Genomic DNA, 2,408 nt, shown 5'->3' on the forward strand with positions numbered 1-2,408 from the left:
TTTTGTCACAATGGGAGAAAATAATACATAAAAATGCTAATTGAATCCATAAGTTCCATTTCATATCCTTTTTTGTTTGGCTAAGAAATACATTACAATGGGGTAATGTTTTATGACAGTCATGTATTTGTGTGCTTTTTTATCATACATATTATCAAAGAAAAATGATAACGCATGTTTGCGACTATGCGTGTGATTTTATTTTAAAATCATGATTTGAAATATCATTGGAAGATGATTGTAGAAGCTATGGCAGGTGTCAACTATCAAATTGAAATCCAGCTACTGATTAGCTTTCTTCTATGTTGCAACCCTGGCAATATCATTACATTGTTTAAGTTTGTTCTCAATTATTTTAAACAGCAAACCTACCAAGTTTTAATGGAGAGTTCTCAGAGAGGAAGACAAAGATTGAAAGGAGGAACAATAGAAACTATGGACGAAGGAATCAATAACACAACGGATAGGATTACGGAATTACCTGAAGGGATTTTACACAAGATCCTTGCTTTCTTAGAAGCAAAGGATGCGGCTCGAACAAGCACCTTGTCAAAGAGATGGGAAAGTGTTTGGGTTTCCTTCCCTGTTCTAGATTTTGATGAGACCTTCTGGCCTTCTCGCAAAAAGTTCATAGATTATGTAAAAAATTCACTGCAGCAACGCTCGCAGGTGTACATTCAGAAGTTCAAGCTCTGTATTAAAAATCTGAACCATGGAAATTTCAAAATATCTTCTTGCATTGGCTCATGGATAAAATTTGCAACAAAAGGCAACCTTGAAGAGCTAGCTATCAACATCTCAGCTCATAATATTTTTATACCACTTCGCCATTTTGAAGACAAAAAATGTAGGTTTTGTTATAGGTTGCCACAGAGCATTTTCACAACAGAATCTCTTACTGTATTAAAGTTAAGAAGGTGTAAGTTGGTGTCTTCTAATAAAGTAAAACTTCCTTGCCTGAAGACATTATGTTTGGAGGAAATACATGCAGAAGATGGGATCATCCAAAATCTAGTCTCTTCTTCCCTGCTTGTTGAGACATTGATTTTGATAAGTTGCAGTGGTTTGAAGGAATTTTACTGCTCTAGTTCACAGCTACAAACCTTAATAGTGGAGTATCTGCCTGAATTGAACAAGTTTGATATAGAAACACCAAACCTCCAATCCTTTTCTTTGTCATACAATGACCAGTTTACTAAGTTGTTTCAAATCAACTCAGCAAGGCTGAAATCTTTATCACTGTGCTGCCTTACAATAGCAGAAGAGATATTTCATGGCCTGATTTCCAAGGTGCCCCTTCTTGAGAATCTAAAGGTGGTACGGTGTGGATTGCCGAGAAAAGTTAAGCTCTATAAACAGAAGCTTACAAGTTTGGTGGTGTTTAAATGCAAGAATCTGGTTGAACTTGAGATTGATGCTCCAAAACTCATTTCATTCAATTATACTGGTCAGATGTTGCTGATATCTCTCATGAACACTTCTTGCAAACTCCATGTGGAACTTCATTTAAAACCTATTGCTGTTGATTCTCGTTGGTTCTCTGAATTGAGGGAGATTCTTGGGTGGTTTGGTCATGCCCAAATTCTAACAATATGTTGCAAGGCTCATAAGGTATGGCTAGGAATACAATCTCCATTATTTTTATTTCATTTTCTATGATTCAAGTGTTGCTCCAAATTTAATTTCCCCCCCTCTTTTGTGGATCTTTCCCTCGTTATAGACTGAGAGGTTCATCATTCCAAAAGAATTAAGGGAAAGTTCAGTGCCTCCACTACTTGATCTAAAGCACTTGCAGCTATCGACATCCACTGAATCAATAATGAATTATGAAGAACTTATTGATAGTCTGCTCTGGATTTCTCCAAACATTGAGACTCTATCAATAGATATGGGTTCGAGCTGCAAAACTCTAAAGGTATGAAAGTCTCCTTCACAGAATCTTCATTGTGTGTACCACTACCACAAGGTCTATGATGACTACGTACTAGCCTCGACTTACTATATATCTCATTTCAAATATTTGATGTCTACTGTGAAAGATTTTCTATTAAAGTTTACTAAAACAATCTTTGTTATCCATTATTTGAATCTACAGTTTCAACCTTAGGACCTACTGGGAGAATGGGAAGAATGAAATTGCTACAGGTTCTTTCTCTGTCATATTTCCGTGGTAGACATCAGTAGAAGGACATTGAAGCAGGGGTAATGCTGCGTACATTATGACCCTCCCCGGACCCCGCAGTGACGGGACCTCATGCAGAGGTACAGCAGTAGAAGAACATTGAAGGAACCCAAGGGAAAACCATCTATTGGACTTTGTGCCTTATTCTAGTTCTGTTTTTATTTTCCTTTTTATACTTCCGTGTGATCTAGTTAGTCTGTGAATTTGATCTATAAAGAAAAGGCAG

At 36.8% G+C, this 2,408-nt stretch overlaps 1 protein-coding gene across 1 annotated transcript; it reads left to right on the forward strand.

The window, feature by feature from the left end:
- The first annotated feature begins 381 nt into the window (after positions 1 to 381).
- Positions 382 to 2,038, forward strand: LOC122638628 (probable FBD-associated F-box protein At1g32375). The gene is made up of 2 exons (XM_043831485.1): positions 382 to 1,611; positions 1,721 to 2,038. Exons 1-2 carry the CDS (start codon positions 382 to 384, stop codon positions 1,919 to 1,921), a joined length of 1,431 nt encoding a protein of 476 aa, XP_043687420.1. The 3' UTR covers positions 1,922 to 2,038.
- Positions 2,039 to 2,408: the final 370 nt, after the last annotated feature.

The sequence above is a fragment of the Telopea speciosissima genome, chromosome 9 (assembly GCF_018873765.1).
Source record: "Telopea speciosissima isolate NSW1024214 ecotype Mountain lineage chromosome 9, Tspe_v1, whole genome shotgun sequence".
NCBI classification, from domain to species: Eukaryota; Viridiplantae; Streptophyta; class Magnoliopsida; order Proteales; family Proteaceae; genus Telopea; species Telopea speciosissima.

Bases quoted from the DNA above. Each gene is read 5' to 3' on its own strand.
- LOC122638628 (XM_043831485.1), top strand. From the start codon at position 382: ATGGAGAGTTCTCAGAGAGGAAGACAAAGATTGAAAGGAGGAACAATA. The intron at 1,612-1,720 runs GTATGGCTAGGA...CCCTCGTTATAG, and splicing joins TATGTTGCAAGGCTCATAAG to ACTGAGAGGTTCATCATTCC.